This window comes from Lissotriton helveticus, chromosome 1_1 (genome assembly GCF_964261635.1).
Source record: "Lissotriton helveticus chromosome 1_1, aLisHel1.1, whole genome shotgun sequence".
Taxonomy (NCBI): domain Eukaryota; kingdom Metazoa; phylum Chordata; class Amphibia; order Caudata; family Salamandridae; genus Lissotriton; species Lissotriton helveticus.
Window position 1 is genome coordinate 1,410,045,537 of NC_136057.1, and position 26,022 is coordinate 1,410,071,558.

Sequence of the window (26,022 nt, forward strand, 5' to 3'; positions counted from 1 at the left end):
ATCAATTGCGCGAGCTCCAGGCGGAAGCCGATATCCTGTTAAGGAAAAGGGCGATAGAAGAGGTACCTCTGTCTCAAAGAGGAAAAGGTCTGTACTCCAGATTCTTCCTGGTTCGCAAGAAGGACAAGAACGAGTTCAGGCCCATTCTGGACTTGCGACAGGCAAACAAGTGGATTCGCAGGGAAAAGTTTTGCATGCTGTCGTTGCATCAGATTTATCCTCAGTTGCAACAAGGGGACTGGCTGTGTGCTATAGACCTACAGGATGCGTACTTCCATGTGCCCATTGCACACAAACACAGGAAGTTCCTGCGGTTCCGAGTCGGCGCCAATCACTATCAATACACAGTACTCCCATTCGGACTGAAGTCTGCGCCGAGAACATTCTCGAAGTGCATGGTGGTGGTAGCGGCCCACCTGAGAAAGAACAAGGTGTTCGTCTACCCGTACCTGGACGATTGGTTGATCAAGGCCTCCTCCTTCTCGAAAGCACAAGCGGACTTCCAGAAGACGTGCGTTCTCTTGAACAAGCTGGGGTTGCACATCAACATGTCCAAGTCTGTCCCGACTCCAGTCCAGTGCATACAGTACTTGGGAGCCTCCATCAATACGCTGTCAGCAAGCGTGTTTCCTTCGGAGGAGCGACGGTTATCACTCCTTCGGGAGGCTCAGGCCTTATGACCACCACATCTGCAACAGTGAGGACGGTGTCTTCTCTACTGGGATCGATGGCCTCTTGTATCTTCCTGACGCCACACGCGCGACTGCACATGGTACCGTTGCAGGAGTTCTTTGAGGACCAGTGGGATCAGAGGAAAGGATCTTGGGACAACAGGATACGACTGTCTCTGCATGCTCTTCAGTCTCTGAAGTGGTGGTGTTCAGCGGAGAATCTCCTGAGAGGGGTTCCCTTCCACAAGGACATTCCCACACAGACTATCGTGACGGATGCTTCTCTCCACGGTTGGGGGGCGCACTCCGGAGACCTACAGATTCAAGGGACGTGGTCCCCGACGGAGTCCACGTACCACATCAATTTCCTGGAACTCAGAGCTGTTCACTTGGCGCTGAAGGCCTTTCATCCGTCCTTCCAGACCAACTCGCTGCTTGTACAGACGGACAATACGACCACGATGTATTACCTAAACAAGCAGGGGGGCTCGAGATCGCGCACTCTGTCGCAGGGGGCGCAGGCGATCTGGCGCTGGCTTCTGGCCAGAGGACTGACGATAATGGCTACCCATCTGCCAGGTGTGCAGAATGTTCAGGTGGACGCACTGAGCAGACTGATTCAGGAAAACCACGAATGGGTCATAAATGACGAAGTACTAGGAGAAGTCTTCGCAAGGTGGGGAACTCCAGACGTAGATCTGTTCGCCACCGCCGAAAACAGCAAATGCCGAGACTTCGCCTCCAGGTACTACCAGCGGGGGACGCTGGGGAATGCGCTATGGATCAACTGGTCGAACAGCTTTCTGTACGCTTTTCCACCCATTCCCCTGGTTCCGGCAGTGCTCATCAAGCTGGCCCGGTCCAGGGCGCGGATGATACTTATTGCTCCGGAATGGCCCAGGCAGTGGTGGTTCACGGACCTGCTTCACCGGTCTCTCCTTCCGCACATACGGCTGCCGTGCAGGCCGGACCTTCTCACGAAGTTCGGGGGACAGATGTTGCACCCCAACCTCTCGTCTTTGAGTTTGGCTGCATGGCTCCTGAGATAGTGCAATATGGCCATTAGAATCTGCCCGAAGATTGCATGGACATTCTGAAGGAGTCTAAGCGTCCTTCCACTCGACTTCCTATGCTTACAAGTGGAAGAGGTTCTGTATCTGGTGCAAGTCTAAGAACTTTGACCCGACGACGTGCAAGGAGGATGTCATCCTTCCTTACCTTCTACATTTGGCGCAGTCTGGCCTTAATGTTCATTCCATTAAGGTCCATCTCGCTGCATTGACTGCCTATAGGAAATGCCCTTCACAGACTTCCTTCTTCCGGATCCCTGTGATCAAAGATTTTCTGGAAGGCTTGAAGAAAGTATTCCCTCCTGTCAGGCTCCCTTCGCCTTCATGGGAATTAAATGTGGTGCTGTCCAGGTTGATGAAGGAGCCTTTTGAACCTATTCATAATGCTTCGTTGCAGCATCTGTCCTGGAAGGCGGCGTTCCTCGTGGCCATTACATCGACCCGCAGGGTGAGTGAAATTCAGGCGTTGTGTTGCCAAGAACGTTATACTGTATTTCATGCTGCTAAGGTTGTTATGCGTACTCACCCTAAATTTCTTCCCAAGGTTATTTCTGATTTTCATGTCAACCAGACCATAACTTTGCCTACGTTTTTTCAGAATCCTTCATCTCCAGCGGAAAGGTCTTTACATTCCCTGGATGTCAGGAGGGTGTTGAAATTCTATCTGGATAAAACCAAAGATATTTGTAGGTCAGACCAATTGTTTATCAATTATGGATCAGTCAGGACAGGTCTTGCGACCTCTAAGCAGTCCATCTCTAGGTGGATTGTGTCCTGCATACAGTTGTGTTACCAAAAAGCTAATAAGACCTTAGGGGGTAAACCTAAGGCTCATTCCACCAGGGGCAAAGCTGCCACGACAGCCTTGCTCCGTAATGTTCCGATTGCAGAAATCTGCAAGGCGGCCACTTGGAAGTCGGTTCATACCTTTGCTAAGCATTACTACCTGGACACTGATGCCAGGGCAGACGCTCAGGTTGGGCAGGCTTCGCTGCGAAATCTGTTTGCACAATAAGTGGTTATTTCTCTTTTCTCCACCGCCGCTTTGGTGTGGGGATGGGCTTGCCATTCTATTCACTAGATTATGACTATACACAGAGATCCCCTACTACAGAAAGAGTAGTTTCTATCCTGTAACTCCAGTTCTGTAGCAGGGGTATCTCTGTTATAGTCATAAGCGCCCGCCCTCCTCCCCGGTGGAGAGAGATATTCATGTAAGGAATGCTACAGGTCTGGCGTGTACGCCTTCAAAAAGAACTGAAAGCAAGTGGGACCTGCTGTGCATTCTGGGATACTGGGAGAAGTTCTGGCAAGTTCTCTTAAAGGCACAGTATCCTATTTAAGCCACATAATGGCAGTCTATGGGGCTTGTCTGTCCATGCCTTCCTCTCTATCATTCCAGAGGCTTTTACTGGTAGAGGCAAGTTTCTCTATGGAAGAAACTGGGCAGACTGTGCTGTTGTGTGTGTTTTTGGTGGAATTTCTAGTTGAAGTACTGGACAGTGTAGCCTGTGGATATAGGCTGCATTATTTGTCTTTAAATTATCTCTTAAGTGTCTTTGCAGTTCTGCAATTTTTTGACAGCTTAAGAGATTATTTTTGATTGCCGGGGTCCACGCACATGAGCGGAACTATTCACTAGATTATGACTATAACAGAGATACCCCTACTACAGAACTGGAGTTACAGGACAGAAACCACTCCTTTGTTTTGACTTACAGTATTGTTTCAGAGAAATGCAATGCTTTGTAAGTACAGTACATAGAATTGAATGGGCTTTTCAGTAAAATACCAGGTAAGTTACTTTTTAGATCGCCTTTCTTACACAGTGTAGTATACCTGGATGCTACACTGGGACATTTCCTGTAAACAGGCAAGTAAAAGCGTTTTTGTTAAACAGTACAAATGTAAAGAATTTCTTTAGGTTTTCAAACTCCACACTTAGAAGCCTTTCCAAGTAAAACAGTCAATGTTATCCTATGGAGGAAAATAGTGGTATTGGTTTTACGGTAGGAATTCGGTAGTGAGAGTTGAGGTTCTGGGTTAGACTCAGGGGTTCCCCAGGGTCAGGGGTGCACTCTTGTTACACCCTCAGTGGCACTAGGGTGGCTGGGTGCAGAGTGCTGAGGCCCAATGTTATCCAATGGGTATAGGGGGCCTCCGTTTGGTGGCTGCTGACGAGCAGGCCACTGGGTTGTGGGAGTAAAGCTCCTGGACTTAAGCTCTGGGCAAACGGGGGTTTAGGCCAGCATAAAAGTTGCACCCTCAGCGGCATTAGGGCGGCCGGGTGCAGGGTGCTGTTTCGAAGGCGCCCTGTTGTTTGCAATGGGGAACCTCCGGTTTGCTAAGGCACTGCAGGCTTGGGGACGGAGGTCTTCTGTGTGCGACCACCACTTCGAGAGTTATGTTGGGGGTTGGCTAGGCACCGTCGGTTTGGCCACCCTAGGCCGTGGAGGTTCAGGTGTGCCTTTTAGGATCGGATCTTCTTACCAGCTCCTGGTCGTGTTTGGAGGCACCTTCCGGATTTAGGCTGCAGGCGTCAGCTGGAGGCATGAGGCAAGTCAGGGGTCACCGGATCTCAGGTCAGGATCGCCGGGGAGACATTCCTCGTGGTGTTTGCCCACTCAAACTCGGGCAGTGGGCGGCGGGTGCAGAGTGGTGTGGATATGCGGTGTCCTGCCGGAGCCAGAGGTTGGAGATGAACAAATCCAGTGTTCACAGGAGACACAGTCTTTGTGGTTGAAGGCAGGCAGGTCCTCCGGGGTTTTCGAGGTTGCTGGCTACAATACACTCTGGGGTTTCGCAGGTGCAGGTTTGAGGTGGAGACAGCCGGTATGGCTGGGCCATGTCAGTGGGCGTCTTCTTCTTGTTAGCTTCGGCACGGCTGTTCGGTCCTTCTTCTTCTTTTCTTGTAGTTTCTTCTGGTCTGAGGAAGCAAGGTTCAGGGGTGCCCCTAAATACTAGATTTAGTGGCATTACTGGTAGGGAAACAGTTGGGACCAATGGGTCCTTTCCCTGGGGTGGGTACACCCCCTATTATGCCACCCTCCAGTGGGAGGAGGGCATAAGCCTTTCCCTGGTTGGTTGAGTCCCCCCCCTCCCATCTGCAAGATGGCAGGGACAGAGAGTTGTGATTCACCTTGCCTCCCCCACCTGAGGGGTGGACTTGGCAGAGGTGGGCACACCTCTCTTCCTCACTTATTTTTCCCGCCGGTTCTCCCACCCACAGTGGGGGTCAGAACCAGTGGGGACCAGTTGCTGAAAGCAGCAAGTGGCCTGGGGAAGCTCACAAAGGCGCACGCCTTTGAAGCTTCCCCTTCGTGAACCCTGCCCATCCTGGGGGAGGAGGCTTGGCACCTAGTCCCAGGATGAGCATTGTTTCAGGCCCCAGAGAGCAGCAGGCTCTCGACTCAGGGGTCCAGAAACATGTCTGGTGGTGGCAGTTTAAAACAGCCACTCAGCCTGGACACTAGTGGTAGGTTTGTTTTCAGGGGGCATCTCTAAGATGTCCTCTGTGTGAGTTTTTCATTAAATACTACACTGGCATCAATGTGGGTTTAATGTGCTGAGAAGTTTGATACCAAACTTCTCAGTTTTCAGTGTAGCCATTATGGTGCTGTGGAGTTCGTAATGACAAACTCCGAGCACCATATACTCTTAATGGCAGCACTGCACTTACAATGTCTAAGAATGGTCTTAGACACTGTAGGGGTACATGGCTCATGCACCTGTACCCTCACCACTGTTATAGTGCACCCAGCCAGAGAGGTGACTGATCTATGCCAGGGCAGTGGGTTGTAGGCGTGACACACAGGGATGTATGCCATACCGACTCTTCACTTTGTTCTGCACCAAAACACGTAGCCTGCAAAGGCAGTGTATGAGTGTGAAGGTACAGGACTTCTAAGGCTGGCAACTTAAGTGCTGCAGCCCTTCGAGTTCTTCTCTGGTCACAGTGCCCTGGGTACCTATGGTACAATTTACCAGGGGCTGACCTGTGGCCAGAGATACCAATAGGGTTTAGGCTTCAATGCAGTTTTAGGGAAAGAACATAGACCCTGGGTACCTGATTAGCAGAAGCCCAGTCAAAGCACATCAGCAATTCAGCAAAAAGTGGGGGCAACCATGCAGGAAGAGGGCACTTTCTCAGGAACACTGCCTGTTTCGTTGATTACAGTGTGATTATTGGCCATTCCACTGGCTCCATCTTGAGATCCTTCTGAGGAAATCTGACTCTGACATGGAGCCACTGGATCCAAATAAGGTCCAAAAAGACTTACTTCTCATGACATATCATCATCTTCACTAGTAAACTTGTGTCTTGATCCTTTCTGTCTGTGAGGCCAAATTTGCCTACAAAAATGACACCCAGTGATGAGAAACATTATTTCGCATTCATGATAGTTTCATGTCTTGAGCAACATTTGTTTTAGGAGGCCCATCACCTGACAGACTGCAACAAAAGTAGTGGACATCCCATCTCAGAGTGGCTTATAAGAGAAAGTAACTATGTGAAAATAAAGAAACCACAGTAAATAAATACAAAAACATAGTTGCCAAGTTTTCAGATTGCTTATGTGTGGCATTTCCATGGTTTCAATGTACTTATGGGTGACATTCAACTGCCAGGTATGACATTTAGAGTGACACTTAATCACAAGTAAAACCAAGCAATTAGATAGTCCATGGAAAGAGATTAGTAAGATAAATTACACTCGTTTGAACTGAGAGGTCTAAAAAGATCTTGAAATTGTTGAAAAACCTTGAAATGGATGGTCACTAACCTACTGCCCCTATTTTCAAATGACTGGTAAGTTCGTAGTGCTTTCAGTTGCATTCTGAGACAACGTAGCCTTGCTGTCAGAACTGGCATGAAGTCTGGTCTTCAGAAACCTGTTCCCACTAATTATAAATGCAAAGCTGCTACCAAGGCTTCTATATATACCTTCCTTAAACACAGTATGTTTAATGTAAGTTCCATGGCTGAATCCGAATTTGGTTAGGGAATGCCAAAGAATGTATTTTTGAGACCATCACAAGGTGACTTACTACTGCCGCACAAACTGTAGGTAGATCATAGGAATCTTGTGTGACTAGTTCAGTAGTGTATGTTTAATGGGAATACATAAATATATCCTGCCTTAGTAACTATAGCACTGTTAGTCTTTCATCCCCTTCCATCACACAATCCTCTTTTCAAACCCTGTGTGTGGTCGAGCAGCCTTAGACACAGAGGAGTGCAAGACGTCTGAAAATACACACAATGGTCCGTAAATGAGATGGAAATCCACACCAATTAATAAAAATAGCAAGTATTTTTGTATATGTTTGGGTATCAGGAGAAAATCGTTCAGGTAACAACATTTTCAAATATTCTTTTTAGTTCAAAAAGTCAACACTTTCTGGAAGCTGCAATGTTATCCTATGGGAGGAAACGTCAATGTGGCATTCAGGTTTAGTACAGGGATTTATAGGACCCTTCTCTAGGAGTTAAAGTGAGTGGTGGGCAAGATCCAAGGCAGCATCAGCAGAACTCCTCCAGCGGCACTAGGGTTGCCGGGTGCCGAGTTGCAAAACAGTGTTGGGTGCCCAATGTTATTCTATGGAGAACTTTCGCAGTAAAAAGAGGCTGCAGGCTTTTACTGGATGGCTGGTTGGGCTGAACCAACAGGGTGGCTCAGGCCTCACGATGATCTGGGATGTGGGGACACAGTTGGTCCTCTTTTCCACGGCCCAGGGGAGACGGGTGCAGAGGTGTCCTAAGTTGTCGAGCTTTTCTTACTGGGACAAGACGCAGTAGAGGGGGCCTGCGTGCAGAGGCTGCAGGTGACATCGGGTAGACCACGACAGGTGTCACCACACTGGACTCGGTCTCTGGGAGGGCTGGAGGACCACACTGACAGCGTTGGCCCACTTCAACTAGTGCTTGGAGTGACGGGTGCAGTGGTGTCTACAGGCGTCCGGTTTCTGCGGTCGCAGAGTCCTTCCAGGGTTCTCTGGATGCCTGCAGGATGCAGGCAAACAGATCCACTGCTTCTCGGGAGGATTTGGGTCCTGGGTGAAGTATTGGCAGGTCTTCCGCCCTTTGGGGACTCCAAACTGTAGGACAGTCAACCTTTGGTGCAATTGACGAAGGCAGCTGGCAGGGTTGGCACTAAGTCAGTTGCTGGATCTTCTGTTCTTGCAGGATGCAACTCTTCACATCCTTCATCTTTCATGACGGCAGGGTCTGCTCTTCTAATACCAGGGGCGCCCCTGAATACTCAATTTAGGGGCTTTAGGGTAGTGTACGGTAGTAGCCAAGGGCAACTGACCCTTTTGGTGACTAGGACCCCTAAATGACCATTTCCTTTGGGAAGTGGGCATACCCCTGTCTCAGTATGCCAGCACAAATATGGCTACTTCTGAAAAGTCATACACACCTCAGTTAAGCCCTGTTTAGGGGTGATATTAGCCTGGGCATGGTACCCCTACCTGACTAGTTAATTTTCCGGCCTGTCCAGGTGCCAAGGGGCTCTGGACAAAGGGGGTCGGCTTCCTCTCCTGTGAGGGGACCATGTTTGCATTTCAGAGGCAGCAGCTTTTGAAGTTTGCCAGCCTAGGAAGGCTAATCAGTAAGTCATCCTGTGGGAGGGGGTATTACACCCTCTTCCCAAACAGACTTTTGTTCTGGGTCTCCTGAGAGCAGGGGCTCTCACTCTGTAAGGCTAAAACAGTGTCTCAGGTGTCAGGCTGGCAGAAACAAGTCAACAAGCACAAAAGAGACTGGTAGGTTTTGGGGTGCTGTGTGCTTGTGTTGGTAAATCCAGCACTGTAATCAGTGTGGGTTTATCAATACGAGATTTTTTTTAACAATGAATGTCTTTATTGGCATTTCTATTCACCTGCTTATATGCATTTACAAGAGCAGTAGTCAAGTCAGCTAATTAATAGCACGTCACATTCCGTTGGTTATGCTTTATTATTCAAAATAAATTTTTGTTTTCTTTATCAGCTCTTCGTATAACTTTGGTTAATCCACTCTGTGCATCAGTACAAGATATTTGATACCAAACATCCCTATCTTCATTTAATCCATCATGTAGCTGGGGAACTCGTTATCACATTTGTCCAGCACGTGTTAAAATGGCTTTCCTGGTCACTTGTGCTGGAGGTAATAGGACTGACCTGCATAAGGACATATCTGCTCATGCAGGGATGTCCTCACATGTAATATTCAGCCCTCTGCCTTGGGGCTGCTAGGCCTGCTGTAGGAGTGACTTACAAATATTACATGCAGTATTAGGGGACATGTCACACAGGGATATGTGGCATGTCGTGTATCACTTTTGTCTGCACCAAGACACGCAGCCTGCAATGACAGTCCTCCAAGTGCTAGGTGAGGGTTCCCTTAAGGTGGCACAATTTGTGCTGCAGCCCTTAGTAGACCCTCTGTTCGAGGCATGTGGGCTGCTAAATTCATATCTAATGCATAGATCGCCGCCTAGTGTTGGGTCCGGATGATTGCACATTGTTGTCCTGGAAGAGTCTTCGAAGTATCACGAGATAGGTGGCTCCTCCCCTGGACTACAGTGCGCATGGGCATCGACTCCATCCCCAGATTGTTTTTTTCCGCCATTGGGTTCGGATGTGATTTCGACGTCTCCTGTTCGGAATCGATAAAACAACTTTTTAAGGCCACAAGGCTTTCTTTACTTCGTCGGTATTGTTAGCGTTCGGTCTCGTGTGTACTCCAACTCTTCGAGTCGGATAACTGTGGAGTCGGGTGACTCTTCGGTCATCGAGGCCCTGTCGACGCAGCAAGACCCAGACGACGCTACGATGGAACGAAGCCCGTTCAAGTACTGTCCTGTGTGCGGTTCGAAATACCCACACATCGACGTGCATCCTGTATGCAACAAGTGCCTGTCGCCGGACCACAACGAGGCCAACTGTATGGCCTGTTCCAAATTCAGGTCGAAGAAGACGCTCAAGATTCGGCGCGTGGCGCGCCTCGAGGCCCAGCGATCGGCACCAGTGCCTGTCAACATCTTTACAGACCCCGAAGCAAACGAGCAAGAGCTTCACCTGCAGATCTCACCTTCATCGGCGGAGGTCGAGGCCGACTACGGGGAACCCATCGAGGGCCTGGACCTGTACGAAACCGTCGAGGAGGTAGGGGACGACGAGGAAGTTTATGGGGGCCGCGGAAGATAGCTCGGAGGAAGAGCTATGCCCCGTGCGTACAATTACTAAGGCTCAGGTCACGGGATCGCCACTCGGCCTTACACACGACCCTACTCCTCGATCCTCGGCCCCGCCTCCTGGCCCGGCTACGGACACGACTACGGAGCCTCCATCACACAAATCGAAACCGAAACCTTCGGAATCGAAAACTACAAAGATGGCCGACACACCATCGAAACCGAAGACGTCTGGGACTGCATCGGCGCTGTCGTCTTCGGAGGCCTCGAAGCCGAAGAAGGCTGTCGAACAGGCTAAGGTACCGAAAGGGGCCAAGGAGACCAGCTCGAAGAAGGTCGTCGAGCCAGTGTCGTCTAAGGTGGTCGAGTCGAAGTCGAAAAAGACTGTCGAGACTCCTTCAGCAAAACCTGCCGCACCAACAGGCACGCGGACAGTCGAAACGGCGTCCGTAAAGGGCACCGAGCCGAAGTCTGGAGCCCCAACGCCGAAGGACAAATCCGCTGCTCCAAAGTCAGCGACGTTGTCGACTAAGGCCGGGACGGGGGACCGGAGCACAGCTGTTGATGGTGCATCCGCGCCTCCGCCGCACAAAGACATATCGTCGACGCATGGATCTTCCCCTGTGGGTGGACAGAGATCGTCGGTCGGCTCGACGAAGCCATCCGCTTCGTTTACAAAGCAAGTCACGGACTCCCTTAAACGAATAAAGGACAAGGCGTCGGAGCAGAAAACACACTCGGTGCCGAAGCAGAGTGTTCCACTGGACAAGACTTCGATGCCGATCCTCTACACTCTACCGCCAAAGGTGGCGCCGAAGGCTTTTGCACCTCGTACGGTGACCGAGGAATCAGTGGCTCAGCTAACGGGAGGTTTTGGTCGACCACCCTTGCCTGACGAACATTCGGAGCAGTTTATCGACACCGACACGGGTAGATTAACCCTCTACAAAAGGAAAATTACAGCACAGCCTGTAGAATCCTATGTCATACCTCTAAAAAAGAAAAGGCCTGCACCAGACACGCCGGACCTTGATGAACCCATCCCTCAAGGGCCTGGGAGGAGTCCTACACCTTCACCCACTGGATCCAATGGGGATGAGGGTGACCAAGATGAGCAGTATAACTTCCCTGAAAATACTGACCCTGATGAGCAGCAAGAATCATGGATACACTCTGGTGATCAGGGGGACCAACAGCTGGTCAGTGACTCACATCTGTATGGTGTTAAAACTTCTCCAACTGAAGACTCTGCGGCATTTAATGCCTTAATTGAAAGGGCGGCTTCAAACCACAAAGTAGAGATGCATGCCGACCCAGTGGAAGTTGACTTTTTATTTGATACTTTTTCAGCATCAGAAAAAACGGTGAAGACACTTCCAATGCTTAAGGGGGTTCTCAAGCATGCCACAGACATTTTGAAGGAACCCACCAGAGCCAGAGTGGTGAACCCACGTATTGAAAAGAAATACAGGCCGGCACCTGGTGACCCTACTTATATTCGGGGACAGTTGCCTCTAGACTCTTTGGTGGTCTCCAATGCCCGCAAGAGGGCAAATTCACAGACAACGGGTGAAGCTCCTCCCCCGGACAAAGAGTCTAAAGTGCTGGAGGCAGGGGGCAAAAGGGTGGCTGCGCAGGCAGCCAACATATGGCGCATTTCTAACACTCATGCCCTGTTAGCCAGGTATGATAGGGCGCACTATGACACCTTAGAGCAGCTCTTACAACACCTTCCAGACCAGTTTAAAGAAGGAGCTGAGATGCTAATACAAGAGGGCAAGCTCATTTCTAACGCTGCGATTAAATGTGCGCTAGATGTTGCTGATACAGCAGCAAGAGCAATAAACACTAGTGTTATGTTAAGGCGTCAGGCATGGCTCCGCATCTCAGGGTTCAAGCCTGAGATACAAACAACTATCCTCAACCAGCCCGTCAATCCAGACAGACTGTTTGGCCCAGAGGTTGATACCACCCTCGAAAAGATAAAAAAAGATACTGAAACGGCTAAGTCCATGGGGGCGCTTCAGTCTCAGCAATACAGAGGGAACACTTTTCGTCGCTCAGGTGCACGGGGTGTTGCCAGAGGACACTTGGCACAGCAGTCGCATTTCAACAAGGGAGGCGCCCAGGCCTCGTACCCAAAACAGAATAGAGGTGGTTACAGAGGAAACAGCGCAAAGGGCAGAGGCAGAGGCAACAATAATTCCCGTTCCTCTGCTGCCAACAAACAGTGACTCCCTGTCACTGCCCCCCGACCATCCAACACCTGTCGGGGGAGACTCCAGCAGTTCCTGCCAGTCTGGAAATCCATCTCCACAGACAGGTGGGTCAGGAAACTTATCCAATACGGCTACTGTTTAGAGCTAACATCCACTCCACCCAACATACCCCCAAGACAACGTCCTATGTCAGCAGAGCACTTGCACTTATTGCAGCAAGAAGTCCTGGTGATGCTGCAAAAAGGCGCTATAGAGCTCGTGCCGGTGGAGGAAGAAGGCACAGGGGTTTATTCCCTGTACTTCTTAATCCCAAAAAAGGACGGCTCGCTCAGGCCCATTCTAGACCTACGCCCCCTCAACCTGTACATACTCTCGGAACATTTTCACATGTTAACACTACAGCAGGTTCTACCATTGTTAAACCAGGGGGACTTCCTCGCAACCTTGGACCTCAAGGATGCTTATTTTCACATACCACTCCACCCGTCCCACAGAAAGTACCTCAGGTTCACCATACAAAACAGGCATTACCAGTTCAAGGTCCTGCCCTTCGGGGTAACCACTGCCCCCAGAGTGTTCACGAAGTGTCTGGCGACCGTGGCGGCGCACCTCAGGAGACAAAACATACATGTCTATCCTTACCTAGACGACTGGCTCGTTCAAGCAAAGTCGGAACAGCAGTGCGCCGCGGACATGTCCCACACAATTCACCTCCTTCACAGTCTGGGGTTTTCGTTAAACTATCCAAAGTCGCACCTCCAGCCAGCCCATATGCGGCAGTATCTGGGCGCGACAATCAATACTCTGACAGCTACGGCTCAGCCAAACCAGGTGAGGATCGACAACATCCAGTCGCTCATCCGGAGGTTCAGACCGCAAAACTCAATCCCAGCGAGAGTGTTCATGCATTTGATAGGCATGATGGCCTCCTGCATCTTCATTGTATCGCACGCACGGTTGCATATGCGTCCGCTCCAAGAATGCTTGGCGCATCAGTGGACTCAGGCTCAAGGACAGTTAAAAGACCTAGTGTTGGTCACCGGTCGGGCGTACAACTCTCTGCATTGGTGGAATCCACACAACCTTTGCAAGGGCCGACCGTTCCAGGAGCCTGTGCCACAGATTATCCTAACAACGGACGCATCTCTCCAGGGGTGGGGAGCTCATGTGCTCCACTACACTGTGCAGGGACTATGGACGACGCAGCAAAAGAAGATGCACATCAACTATCTGGAATTGATGGCAATCTTCATGGCACTCAAATCCTTCAAAATACATCTGTGCAACAAAGTCGTGTTACTCCGGACGGACAACATGACGGCGATGTATTACATCCAGAAACAGGGAGGTACGCACTCTCCACAGCTGTCTCACCTGGCTCAGAGCATGTGGAAGTGGGCCATTCAGAGGAACATCTTCCTCATGGCGGAACACCTCCCGGGCACAGACAATCAGATGGCAGATCTGCTCAGCAGGTACAGCCATCAAATGCACGAGTGGGAGATACATCCATCAGTACTCCACCCGTACTTTCAACAGTGGGGTCATCCAGAGATAGACCTGTTTGCCACAAGGGAAAACGCAAAATGCCAACACTTTGCCGCCAGGTTCCCTCACCCACAGTCGCAGGGAAATGCGATATGGATGAACTGGTCAGGCAGATTTGCGTACGCTTTTCCCCCAGCACCTCTGATACCGCTGGTGGCAAGAAAGCTAAAGCAACACTCGATGACACTCATCCTAGTTGCTCCAACGTGGGCACGCCAACCATGGTACACCACGTTTCTAGAACTCTCCGTGGTACCGCATCAAAGGCTGCACCTCACACCCAGGCTCTTGACGCAGAACCATGGCGACATTCAGCACCCAGATCCGCGACAGCTCAATCTGGCGATCTGGCTCCTGAGGTCTTAGAGTTTGGCTACCTCAACCTGCCTCCCGAATGCATGGACATCATCAGGGAGGCACGGAAGCCCACTACAAGAGCTTGCTATGCAGCAAAATGGAAGCGGTTTGTCATTTATTGTACAGCACACAACATTGACCCGCTGGATGCATCCATTCCTAACATCATCTGCTATTTGTTACATCTTTACAAATGCAATCTAGCGTATGCTTCCATTCGGATACACTTATCCGCCATAGCGGCTTATCTTCAAAACAGGCAGCATCTCTCTGTTTTCAGGGTGCCTGCCATTAAAGCTTTTCTAGAAGGGCTGAAGCGGGTCATTCCTCCCAGGACCCCACCCGCTCCAGTATGGAATCTCAACGTGGTCCTCACTAGGTTGATGGGCCCACCTTTTGAGCCTCTACATTCATGTGAGATTCAGTTCTTGACATGGAAAGTGGCTTTCCTTATTGCTATCACGTCTCTAAGGCGTGTTAGTGAGCTACAAGCGCTCACAATACAAGAGCCATTTATACAAGTGCATTCAAACAGGGTAGTGCTCCGCACTAACCCCAAGTTCCTTCCGAAGGTGGTGTCACAGTTTAATGTCAATCAAACCATTGAACTGCCCGCATTCTTTCCAAACCCAGAAACAGTAGCAGAAAGAATGCTCCACACGCTAGACGTTAAAAGGGCGTTGATGTACTATATTGACAGAACACAACCCTTTAGAAAGACACAGCAACTTTTCGTTGCCTTCTCCGCACAGCACAAAGGCAACGCTATTTCCAAAGCTGGAATAGCCAGGTGGATCGTTAAATGCATTCAGATTTGTTATCAGAAGGCTAAACGCACTTTAACGGTCCCCCCCAGGGCGCACTCCACACGCAAACTGGGGGCCTCCATGGCATTCCTAGGTAACATTCCTTTAGAGGACATTTGTAGAGCAGCCACGTGGGCTACACCACATACATTTACCAAACATTACTGTGTAGATGTGCACTCCAAACAGCAGGCAGCTGTAGGACAGGCTGTTCTCAAAACTCTTTTTCAGACTTCTGCAGCTGGCACGGGCGGCCGCCGTTCATGAGGGGACTGCTATGTATTCTATGCATTAGATATGAATTTAGCAGCCCACATGCCTCGAACTGAATATGCTACTTACCAGTATGCATCTGTTCTTGGCATGTAGGGCTGCTAACATTCATATCGCCCGCCCTCCTCCCCGGCGCCTGTAGCAGCTGCAGACTACTTCATGCATTTCATCACTAGCATGGACATCGTTTACACTATCGCACTCCATCCTTGCCACTATGGCTAAAAACAATCTGGGGATGGAGTCGATGCCCATGCGCACTGTAGTCCAGGGGAGGAGCCACCTATCTCGTGATACTTCGAAGACTCTTCCAGGACAACAATGTGCAATCATCCGGACCCAACACTAGGCGGCGATCTATGCATTAGATATGAATGTTAGCAGCCCTACATGCCAAGAACAGATGCATACTGGTAAGTAGCATATTCATTAGTACCTCAGGCCCTAGGTGCCAGGGGTACCATTTACTAGGGGCTTAAAGAGGGTGCTAAAGGTTTTGCCATTTCGGGGAAACAATTGCACATTTTGGGGTAAGAGCTCTGGCGACCCAGTTAGCTGGAACCCAGTGTACTTCCAGTTGAAATCACATCAGTTACCTGGCACACAGTGGGGGTGACCATGTCAAAATGGAGTGCTTTACTACAGGATAAAATTAAGATTGCTTCATCAGCTTTTCCGCTCTTGGGAAAAATTAAACTCTAAGCTTGGTGGAATCATAGGACCAACAAGTGGAATTACAGGGGATCCAAGTGGTCAGATCTTAGTGCCCTCACACACCCGGTAGGGTGTCATGCTTCATCATAGGGTTCTCCTTGTCAGGCCGACATTGCAATGCTTGACGGGCCTGGTAGCTCGCATGACCTTTAGGAGGGCCCACAGACTTATGCAGGGTAGGAATAATTTGATTTAGGTCCTGATGAAATGCTGATTGACCCTCCTGACAACATAGGCATGAAAATGCCGACCCCACCTTCTCTCTCACATTTTAGCTATCAGGGTACATTGTGACCTCAGGACCATCATTTGTGTTGAGTCAAGGGACCACTACCCCATACATTTTTCCTTGGTTCCCTTAGAATCTTTTACTCTCACTTTTGTCACCACCCTAGGTTTGCTAATCCCCCACAAGCACTCACCTTCACGGCATTATGGATCAAAAGACCTCCAATAAAGAGCCCAAAGGCACGTCCAGCATTGCAGCACCACCTTGTTCCCAGTACCCTTGTGACCAAGCCGTCCCACCCCCAATTGTTTCCTCTCGGACTTGTCCCCTCTGCAGCATTTTTCTAGGTGCCTTCTCCCCCTTCTTACCACTGGCGTAACGTGCAAAGCGATCAACGCAACAGGTACCTCTGCACCCAGACACCCCAAGACAGGTAACGTGTAACTGCTGAAAAAGTGTACTTAAGCACCCAATTTCCGTTTTTATCCACATTTTAAAATAAATACAGACAACAAAATAAATGGTTTTCTGTCTGTATTTATCTGTATAAATCAGTACAAATGGAAAACAGGGAGCCTTAACCATAAATAACTGTATGCAACATATGCCTTTTCCCATGGGAAAGCATTGCTGTGTTAAGACACATTTGAGTGAACTGTTTACTGACCTGTGAAATTCAATTTTTAAAACAGTACTTACTTGATAGCCAAGTTCTTGGTATCTAAATTTATATAAAAATCAGACTTATTTTTCTAAATTGGTCTCGGATTTATTCTTTGAGTGTGTGTCTCATTTATTGCCTTTTCAACTACAGCTAATGCTTAGCACAACCCTCTGATAAGCCCAAGCTGCTCGCCCATGCTACCACAAAAGAGAGCGATTAGTGTTCTCATTTTTGCCTTGTAAACCAATAATGGTTGCCTGGACTCTTTACACTGTGTACCTTGTTTTGGTTCACTATATAAAGAGTCAGCTTCCTACAAGTACTACTACTCGGAGTTTTCACTATTACTCCCTCTCGTCTCTGCTTGATTCATTTTCCCTTCCTCTGTGTGACTGCTTGTGTGCATGAATATGTTCTGTCTCACTGCTCATGTCACTTTCTTCCTCATAGGACACTGAGCTTGTCGAGCGTCTCAACATCAGCCTAGCCTTCTTCCTGAATGACCTCCTGTCCTTGATGAACCGGGGCTTTGTCTTCCATCTACTGCGTTCCTACTACAAGCAGGTGAGGATGTTGCATTTCCACTGGCATGTAGGTGCTCCCCCATTCTTTCACTTCTGAGTTCTTGCAGTAGGCCTTAAGGAATAGTGGCCCAGAGTGGGACAGGCCCTACACTCACCTGCCAGTACACTCCAGTTTTTACTGCCAGGTCAATTCAAGGACTTCTATGTTAGAACTCAAATCCTGATATTTACATAGATCAGGATATTGTATTTCTCCAAGCCCACATCTTTACATAAAATGAAGGTGCTTTTCTTCTGTACATGGTTTTTAAAAATGATACAAAATTGGACACAAAACACATCACAGAATAATCTATTTCTTGTTCTGCAGTCATTGATATACTGTTATAATCAGATGAGGATTTTCATGATCACAACAGTGAATACTCCAGCAATTTGTTTGGTGGAGCATTGTGTATAAATTGTACAGGACATAGGTTGTGTTGCCCATCTCTTTTATGTACCCATGCTGTGAAAGCAGTTTATTTTCATTGTGGACAGCAGGGCAAATCTTAATGTTGAAAACAAAATGTTGCTTTTACAGAAACAGCTTGGGGGTGCTGTGAGAGTCCAGGTTGGGAGAGGAGGGTTTTAGTGAGATTCTAAGTTGTTAAAGGCTCTTTACCTCCTTTTACACCGATCTAGATCAACAACAAGCTGCCGACAACGCAGAACCCCAATGCCCTGATTGCCTTGCGGATGGATCTGGTGCGGATCGTCTGCAGCCATGAGCACTATGTGACCCTGAACCTGCCGTGCAGCACCCTTTCACCTCCAGCCTCGCCGTCACCATCCGTCTCATCTGCCACCTCACAGGTACAAAAACTGCATGACTCTTAACCTGCCCTTAAGCATCCTCCCACACAGGGACCGTAAATCTGCCCAGCCGACACTGTTACTGCCATCCCTGTTGTCTGTCTCCTTTACTACCTGCAAGGTATGATCACTTTGACCCAGAACCTGGCTTCCTTCAGCCCCTTGCAAAGCCCTCTGTCTCACGACCACCTGTGAAATACAAAACGCCAGGGGTACCTCACTTTGCTGTCTACAGTGTCTGTACACCCAAATGGCTCTGTGTCATATCTGGGACTTTGACGTGCCTCGGATGTGTGTGGGGTGGGGAGAAAGAACATCATTGGCTAAAGTTCTCCTGTGACTGAGAGGTAACCTCAGAGACTTATCTAGACATAAGGAATGTCCTCTGTGGGTGTGAATGTGGAGGATGTTCTGACACCTCTCTGTGCAAGGCAGTTCACATGTGTGCTGTAACACAAACAGATCTTAAGTGGACATAATTGATTCTTCGCAAGCAGAGGCATTTTATGATGGAGGAATGTGTTACTCCTGCACCCCTAATTGTCAACTGTCCTTTCCAGGGCTCTGCCTTCTCCACCCATGTGCAAGACCTGCGGATTGCCAACATGTTCGAGCTGTCTGTGCTCTTCCGCCAGCAGCACTTCTTGGCAGGGTTGGTGCTGACGGAACTAGCCCTGATCCTGGAGCCGGATGTGGAAGGGTAAGCTGACCACCAGTGTAACCGATCCTCCTAATCCTAGAGGTTATTGCTTGCATTAACCATGAGAGAAATGTGCCCCGCAGGGGGGAGGTGCATGGGGAAGAGCCAGTTGGTTTTGAAATCATTTTGGCTGCTGCTTGTCTTAGACAGTGTGGTGAGAACACTTTATTAATTGGGAACGGCTGCCGCAGACGAGGAGGAGCAGTTTTTAAGAGTTTGGTCCATCTTAGAAGGGTGGGTAGCTGTGGTGGGAAGAACTGGCTGATCTTTAAGCAAGCAGTTTGTTATGGAATTGGGAGGGAACATTTATAAAGGTGAAATGTAAGGTATACCTTTGCCCTCCTGGTGGTTGCCTCAGTATTTTTCAAAAGTGCCTTGTTCTTGAAAACGGTCTTTGCTTAACAACTGCATATAATGTACTGAGTACTACAAAATGGCTGGAGGATGAAGAGTTCGCTTCATGGAAACATTAGTGCTTTGGTGTAGAGCAAACCTGCAGTTGTAGGTGTCGCTAAGGGATTGGGGTTCCATGGCGATACTGGTGGAAATGACGTGATCCAATGGAAGTGTGGGGTGGGATAAGTGTAGAGTTTGTTGTTCTTATGGAGTCGGGGAGGGGGAGGGTTGGGGTTGGGTCTTTAGAACTGCTGTCGGTTGAGTTTATTTATGTTTGGGTTGTCTATGTGGAGTGTAATGCAGTGGGGTGTGGCCTTTCTCTCTGTCTGCTTAACATGAGTCTGCTGCAGAAGAATACCCTGTCAGGCTCTCCCCTGATGCTCTACTGCAAGGAGGGAATCACTGGCTTTAACAGTCCTTCTGTGCTTGTCCTGCTGAGCCTGTAGTGTAGATATTATTAGATTGGATTGATTCTTCTTTCTTCAAATATGGATTCAGCTGAAATATCTACCTCGTATATTGAAACTGAATCCTTCCCGAGTAAAGAAATTTGTTCTTTATGGCCCCACAACATGAGTTCCAATGTCTTGCTGTTTCTGTTTCCTCTGTTTCCCAAAATACCCAGTTCACTAACCTGTTCACAATTTTTGAGTGGTGTGAACGTATAGGGGTTTAAGGGAGGGAATTGTAGGATAGAGTAGTGTAGATAGGTGAGCATGTCATGAATTACACACGTGCATCATGGCTGCGGCTTCCCTTCCCTTGCTGTCTCTCTTTTGTAGGGTCTTTTTTCTGCATAAGAAAGCCATCAGCGCAGTCCACAACCTGATTTGCAGCCATGATACAGATGCCCGCTACACTGATCTTGCCGTCAAGGCCCAGGTGGCCCATCTTTACTTGCCGCTCATCGGCATTGTAATGGACACCCTTCCGCAGCTCTACGACTTCACCGGTGAGCATGACTGGAGCATGTTTGTTCAGGTATTTGGGACTGTCGGTGGTGATAGCAAAGACTCCTCCCCACCAATCCCAAACTTCACAAAGAGATTTCAGAATTATTCATTCACCATTGTCAAAAGCCTTAACACTTAAGCTATTACTTTCTTTTTAGCCTGGTTTGCCCCAAAGCTAACAGTGTTTCTGTACATTCCCTGTCATGCGCAGAAGGATATGTTTTCTTCAGTTAATTCTGCCCGCATCTTTCCACCCACAGTTTCCTGTGAGGGGCACCAACCGGAGCTGAGCTACCATGTTTGGAACTAAGAAGGATCCTGATAGACTGATGCCCCCCCCAAACCTGGGAGTAGGGATAACCCTTTCCTGCGACTGCTGTTATTCACTTGTTAGGATTTGCTTGATATGTGAATTATTGAGCCTCATACAACTAACTAATTCCACCTCAACAGCTGAGTCTAGACAACATTGTCTACTGGTTTGTGACAGACTTCTACCCTGCTCTCACAGTCGTCCGAAATGTTTCCTTGTTTCACATTCTTCCATCTTTCTCAAGAAAGGTTTGATCATGTCATCATGTTGCACGTTCCATTTTTCATTGCAGAAAGCACAACTTTGATTGTCACTGTATTTTTCCTCTCTTCTAGAATGCCACAATCAACGTGGTCGTCTGGTATCTGCGCCCAGGGAGGAGGGTGGCGACGCAGATAATGGAAATACCATCAGCCCTTCAGTGGCCATGGCTATTGCAGGGTCACCTCTTCCCCATGTCTACAAAGCTAATCCTTTCCAGATGCCCAACGTGGTAAGTTTTGAGTGCCACGCGTTGTGCAAACAGCATGTTTTGAGGGCAGAAAACCTGGGTTGCATTTAATGGCAGAGAGCCTTGAAGGTGATGAAATTCATCAGGGGGAGGTAGTTTTCTCTTTTTTCATTCTTTTTCATTGCTCTTTGGGGGTTATCCTGCAGCTTTAATTTTGTTCCACGCAGCAGTATTCTTTTGGACTTTGATTGTGCAGTCGCTAGTTTAAATGAACCAATTTAGCTTAATTGTCGGATTTAAATGTTGATGTTTGTAAACTGTCGTCTTTTGAATATTTTCCTTGTATTTCTGATTTTAATATTTATTTAATTTATTTTTTGTAAACAACAGTTTTTTCCAAAAATTGCCACATATGATTCTCCTATACCTTTATGGGGGGCAGTATTTGAACTCTTTTGGTGTGCAGATATCTGTTCCCCGAACCAATGTCATAGTCTGACGTCTATTTCCTGGAGTGATGTAATTGTGGTATGTATACTTACTGCAATGATTTTTCCACCTGACGTCTCATTCCTGGAATGATGGCACAATCTTTTGTCTGCTTCCGGGGTGATGCCATGGTCTGACATCTGCTTCATGTCAGCTTTCTGAAGTTTTGAAGCTCATTTGATTGGCTCAGACTCTCATGTCATGCCTAGCCTGAAAATTATCGAATGGTGGATGAGGGGATACACCCATTGAGCCAATTGCAATGGAAGTGGGAGGCAGACGAATGCTGTAAAACAATTGTTGGATGCACAATTTGTGGGAGAAAATTAATTAAAATATGTTTAAAAAAAAGAAAAAATGCCTAGCCTGAAAATGACTCGAGTTCTCTCCAAAGTTAACGATATTCCGATCTGTTTTGTGAGTAAGGGGTCAACTCAGTTCTGATAAGTCTAGAGTCCCTAATCATTATTTCATTTGGGTCAAGTTTGGTGAGATCGTTATGTAGGTTTCATTGTACATACCTTGATGTGAAGATCAGAAATTGGGCAGCAGGCAAACTAGCCTCCCGTTTTCCCAGCCTGTGGGTTTCTATGTTGAAAGGAGGTTAGATTGCCCGACATAGTGTTTGGGATCTTCACTTGATAGCCATAATTGTCTTATCAACCAGTGCCTCAATTATATTGCCGTCTAGATTGCCTCCCAAATCAATGTGACCAACGTGAAGTCAGAGTGTCAAGCTTATGAACAATTATGCCTTTCTAGTCTTGCAGGCAGTGCAGGTTTGATCTTTAGTGTAAGTGCTACTCATGCACAGTCCAGGATAGGCCTTGTTAGGTACTTCTCCCTGCCCCGTCAGTTGCCTTCTAAGACCTTATTTTATGAATGGTGATTCCCTTGCTTATTACCGATATCAAGCTACAAAACCAGTGGTGCACATTTTTAAATGTATTCTATCAAATACAAATACCATGATACTTACTGGTGCTGGACACTCATCTCATACCTGCTGTGCTCATGGCCATGGAATGATGTGGCTCAAAAATAGATGAAGTATTCATTTCAATCGGTAACCAACGGCCACAGTACACATGCACCCCTCCCAGAAGGACATCACCCTGTCACGCCTTATCTTATGTTTCTGAAGAAGAGGCTGAGTTAATCAAGTAAAAGATTTTAACACAATGGAGGGATGTCCTCTTGATGACCAGTTGCAATAACATCTAGTGGTATAAATGCCCCAAACTCCAGTAGATTCCCCAGTATCTCCATATCTGAAAGAGATGTCTAGCCGCAGATTCCTTAACTTAGAATATCCCCAGGCGTCAGACTGGACCCGGAAAATTTTGCGCAGCAGCACCTCTGCGTGTTGGGAGGTGGCGCCGTACAGCTCTGCCCTGACGTCGTCCATGGACGTGACATCAGTGGAGCCATATGTGCCCCGCTCTGGTGCGCCGACATCCATTTTCTTCTTTTCCGCGTCACGACGCGGATCCTGGAAACCAGCAGTTCCTGGCCAATTTTTGGGCCTTCTCGGCACCGTTGGAGTCGTACCGGAACAGTGTGCAATGCCTTCCGGGTTTAAAGCATGTGAGGCCTGTGCGCTTCCGATGTCTAGCACTGACCCGCACCTTATTTGCATGTGGTGCCTTGGTGTGCACCACGATTCCAAAGAATGCGGCGACTGTCAACAGATGAAGCCGAAGTCCCTACGGGAACACCGTATGAAGCTGTTGGCCACACGGCTGTCCGGGCCCAGCCTCTTCTTGTCGCCGCTCTCCCTCTCCAGAGGGGGGCTTGTTCCTGAGGCCGCGCCTGCGACCGCCGCCCTAAAAAAGGTAAGCTGAGCCACAAGCATCCACTGAGGTCCACCTCCCATAGGCGTGCCGCTGGCGCCCATTCCTCTCATAAGGGATCAGCTAAGGGCGCCCGGAGGTCACCTCCTCCATACCCTCCTTTTCCAGGAGTTGGAGCAACGCGCGCCCAAATGGAGGCCTACTACCGGGCTCTTCAGGCCTACTTCGAGTCCCCCTCTCTCCCTGGCGGCCATCGGGCCCCACAGAGGCAGAGGGTACTCAGGCCGGGCCCTCGTCGGCGGATCCTTCCCTGACCAGGGCTGTGTGCACCGACTCCGGACCGAGGCGACGACGTTGGGCCGTGGCCCAGACCGTCCTGGCCGCTCTAGCACACACCGCCAGTCAACGCATAGCCCTGTGCGGCTTCCTGCGCGGATGGCGGAAGTGGCGTTGGCGAAGCCCGGCTCGACGTCCAAACCCACCCCCGGCTCTAAGCCTGATCCCACTTCTGGGGCAAGGCATGATCCGATGCCGGTCGAGGTAGTGTCCCCAGTGGAGGCCGTCGACGTCCAGTTGACTCCGACACTGCGCCCACCGCCGCCGCTGTCGACGCACCAATAGCGCCGCCGGCGTCCATGCGTTCATCGACTCCGGCGTCCAAGCCTGAGGTTGACCTCCCTCTGGATTCCTCGCTTCTGACTCAGCGGTGTCAGGCAACACCGGTATCCGCTGCAGCCCTTATGGAAGCTGCTGCTTTCCCTGGTCGGGGGCCGCTGTTGCAGGTCCCAAGTGTTGCATGGCCTTCGGGTCATTCCTCAGCCCCGCTCTTTATGGCAACTGGGAGGGTTAGTCTCCAACCGTCTCCTACAGACGGCCTCTAGTGTGACTACTGAGCTAGGTGCCGCCTATGCGCGGACTATCAACAGGGCAGCTGCTATCCTCAGCTTTCTGCCTCCTGTGGTACCCCTCATTCCCGATCCCTTAATGGATCTGCTTCATCTCGAGCCCATTACCGTGGAGCCCTTCCTACCCCTTGTGGGTGCCTTATGAGAAGTCCTGCGTGGCACGTGGACACGGCCCTAATCCGGAGCCCCGGTTAATCGGGCCATTGCTGGTAGGCACCATCCTACCCCAGGGGATCCACTTTGCCTGTCCCTCCACCCTACTGCTCAGGGCCTGGTAATTCAGGCGGCGTTTGGGTTACAAGACTCCTCCACTTTGCTTTTGTTTCCTCCCACCGGGAATCCCGGTGGCTGAATGCATGTGGAAGACAGCTTTTTGCTTCTTCTAGCCTGGCCATTTGCGCTTTAAACACTACATGTGTGTTTGCACGTGCGTCTTCCTCATTCTGGGGCTCCGTGTCTAACCTTCTTCCTTCCCTTCCGGAGGAATTGTGCCCGGAGTTTCTCCGTCTTGGCAAGGAGATGGCACATTTTTCAATACGCTCCTCCCTGGATACCACAGACTCTGTGGGCCGTGCTCTTGCATGGTCGGTGGCTTTGCGCCGCCATGCCTGGATGCGTGACAGTCGCTTCCCTGAGAAAATTCGGGAGAGCCTCAAGGACATGCCATTTAACGGAATAGACCTTTTTGGGTCCCGCGCGGACTCTGCGATCTCCAGACTTCTGTCAGGGCTACCGCAATTCTGCCATGCCACTGACTGACTTTTCGTCCTGGTTGGGGGTCTTCCTTTACGGACCAGTTTTTATCAGAGGCAGATTGGTGTCTCTGTATTGTCTGTATAGCCGTATGGCTGGGGTATTTTTGTTTTCGGTCCTCTGACTATCTGTTTTGCCTTGAGGACCCCCCCTTCTTGCCAGGGGTTGAACCTTGCCCTGTGTGGGGTATTGGCTAGTAGCAGGTGTCTGCATTTGACTACGTACGCTCCTGTGGAGTTTTCATTGTGGGTATCCCCCTGGGACTCATGTGCCCCCCTTTACTGCGTTCCGCAGGGTCACCTGACTCTATTGTCTGTGGTGCTTCGACTCCTGGTTTAGGTCTATGCTGTGTGGTATCTACCTCGCATGGCCTGGCATCCGGCTTTGTGTCATATGGTCCGTCTTTTGACGCCAACCCCATCTGGGTTGTTCTCGCCAGTAGGGAGCTGCCGTGGGCCTCTCTGTTGTACGTTGTTATGGCCTTTTGGATTATTCCCCAGCAGTTTTCTCCACATCCCCGCTGCTTCCGCGCAGGGATTTCTATGTTCTTAATGTGGCGGACTTGTGGAGCCGGTTCTCCTTGAACTCCACACTTCCTGGCGTCTAGGACCCGTGAGTTGGTCCTGAGTACTCCCTTGTTAGGCTCGTCTTTTCTTCTAATTGTCCTGCGAGGGGACTGTTCTCTCTTCCGGCGCTGCTTATAGCCTGGACTAGTTCCACTTTCTGTATAAATGCGGGTACTTTTGAGCGTACCCTAGTCCCTGGAGTTGGCCGGATTTCAGCATCCTCTTGACGCTGTTTCTGCACCATGTTCTTCCTAATGGCTTGTGCGGGTTTTCCTGCCTTGGTATTAGCCCTGTCCTCTTACATCTCCAGATCTTCTCTGGTGTTTGTGGCCAGTTGCCTTCTTGCTATTGTACGCATCTCAGCTGTTCCTGCTGTCTTGCTTCCTGGTGTTCCTTCTGGCCGCATATGAGCGTCCTTCTGGTTGTGTATAAGCATCCTTTCAATGCTCTCACACATGTCTGGCTGGAGAGGGTCTCCGCAGTACTCTTCCTCTGTGGTACATGTGGGGGCGGTCCGCGTTCTCTCCACCATAACACTTACCAGTCTTTTGGGTTGGCTTTGTCGACTGCCCCATCCTGTGGTTCTTTCA

At 49.4% G+C, this 26,022-nt stretch overlaps 1 protein-coding gene across 8 annotated transcripts in view; it reads left to right on the top strand.

The window, feature by feature from the left end:
* DOCK6 (dedicator of cytokinesis 6) overlaps positions 1–26,022 on the top strand; it is a 439,831-nt gene that overhangs the window by 235,124 nt on the left and 178,685 nt on the right. For all 8 annotated transcript variants that reach the window (XM_078684817.1, XM_078684827.1, XM_078684835.1 and 5 more), the window contains 5 exons: positions 17,185–17,298; positions 17,943–18,113; positions 18,674–18,813; positions 19,992–20,161; positions 20,811–20,968. In XM_078684817.1, coding sequence (XP_078540943.1) covers positions 17,185–17,298; positions 17,943–18,113; positions 18,674–18,813; positions 19,992–20,161; positions 20,811–20,968 — 753 coding nt within the window. The remainder of the gene's footprint in view (positions 1–17,184; positions 17,299–17,942; positions 18,114–18,673; positions 18,814–19,991; positions 20,162–20,810; positions 20,969–26,022) is intronic.